Genomic DNA, 349 nt, shown 5'->3' on the forward strand with positions numbered 1-349 from the left:
GATCACCCGGCCCCGCTGCAGGTCCCGCTTGTTGCCCACGATGATGATGGGCGTCTCCGAAGTGCCGATGACCCTGGGGAGGGCGGGCGGTGAGGCAGGACAGAAAGGGGACGGGGCACAGTGCGATGAGGGACCAACCCGCGGACCCCAACCCACCCCAAACATGCCAGCCCCAGTTGCTTTCCCAGGGCTGGCTGCCCTCGCCCACAGGAGATACCCTCCCGGCGTCCTGCTCCTTCTCCTGCCCTCGGGTCCAGTTTTCCTTTTGCTTTTAGGCTCCCAGCCCTGCAAAGGGGCTTTGCCCCAGTCTCTAATAGCTCATCTCGGATATCAAGATCAAGGGAGCCCT

At 63.3% G+C, this 349-nt stretch overlaps 1 protein-coding gene across 1 annotated transcript in view; it reads right to left on the reverse strand.

Annotated features, from left to right (window-relative positions):
* Positions 1–6: 6 nt before the first annotated feature.
* LOC104076637 (ras-like protein family member 10B) overlaps positions 7–349 on the reverse strand; it is a gene marked incomplete at both ends in the record, with an annotated part of 635 nt that continues 292 nt past the window's right edge. Inside the window, one exon of the mRNA XM_009577561.1 lies at positions 7–73. Coding sequence (XP_009575856.1) covers positions 7–73 — 67 coding nt within the window. The remainder of the gene's footprint in view (positions 74–349) is intronic.

The sequence above is a fragment of the Fulmarus glacialis genome, unplaced genomic scaffold (assembly GCF_000690835.1).
Source record: "Fulmarus glacialis isolate BGI_N327 unplaced genomic scaffold, ASM69083v1 scaffold23565, whole genome shotgun sequence".
Lineage (NCBI taxonomy): Eukaryota > Metazoa > Chordata > Aves > Procellariiformes > Procellariidae > Fulmarus > Fulmarus glacialis.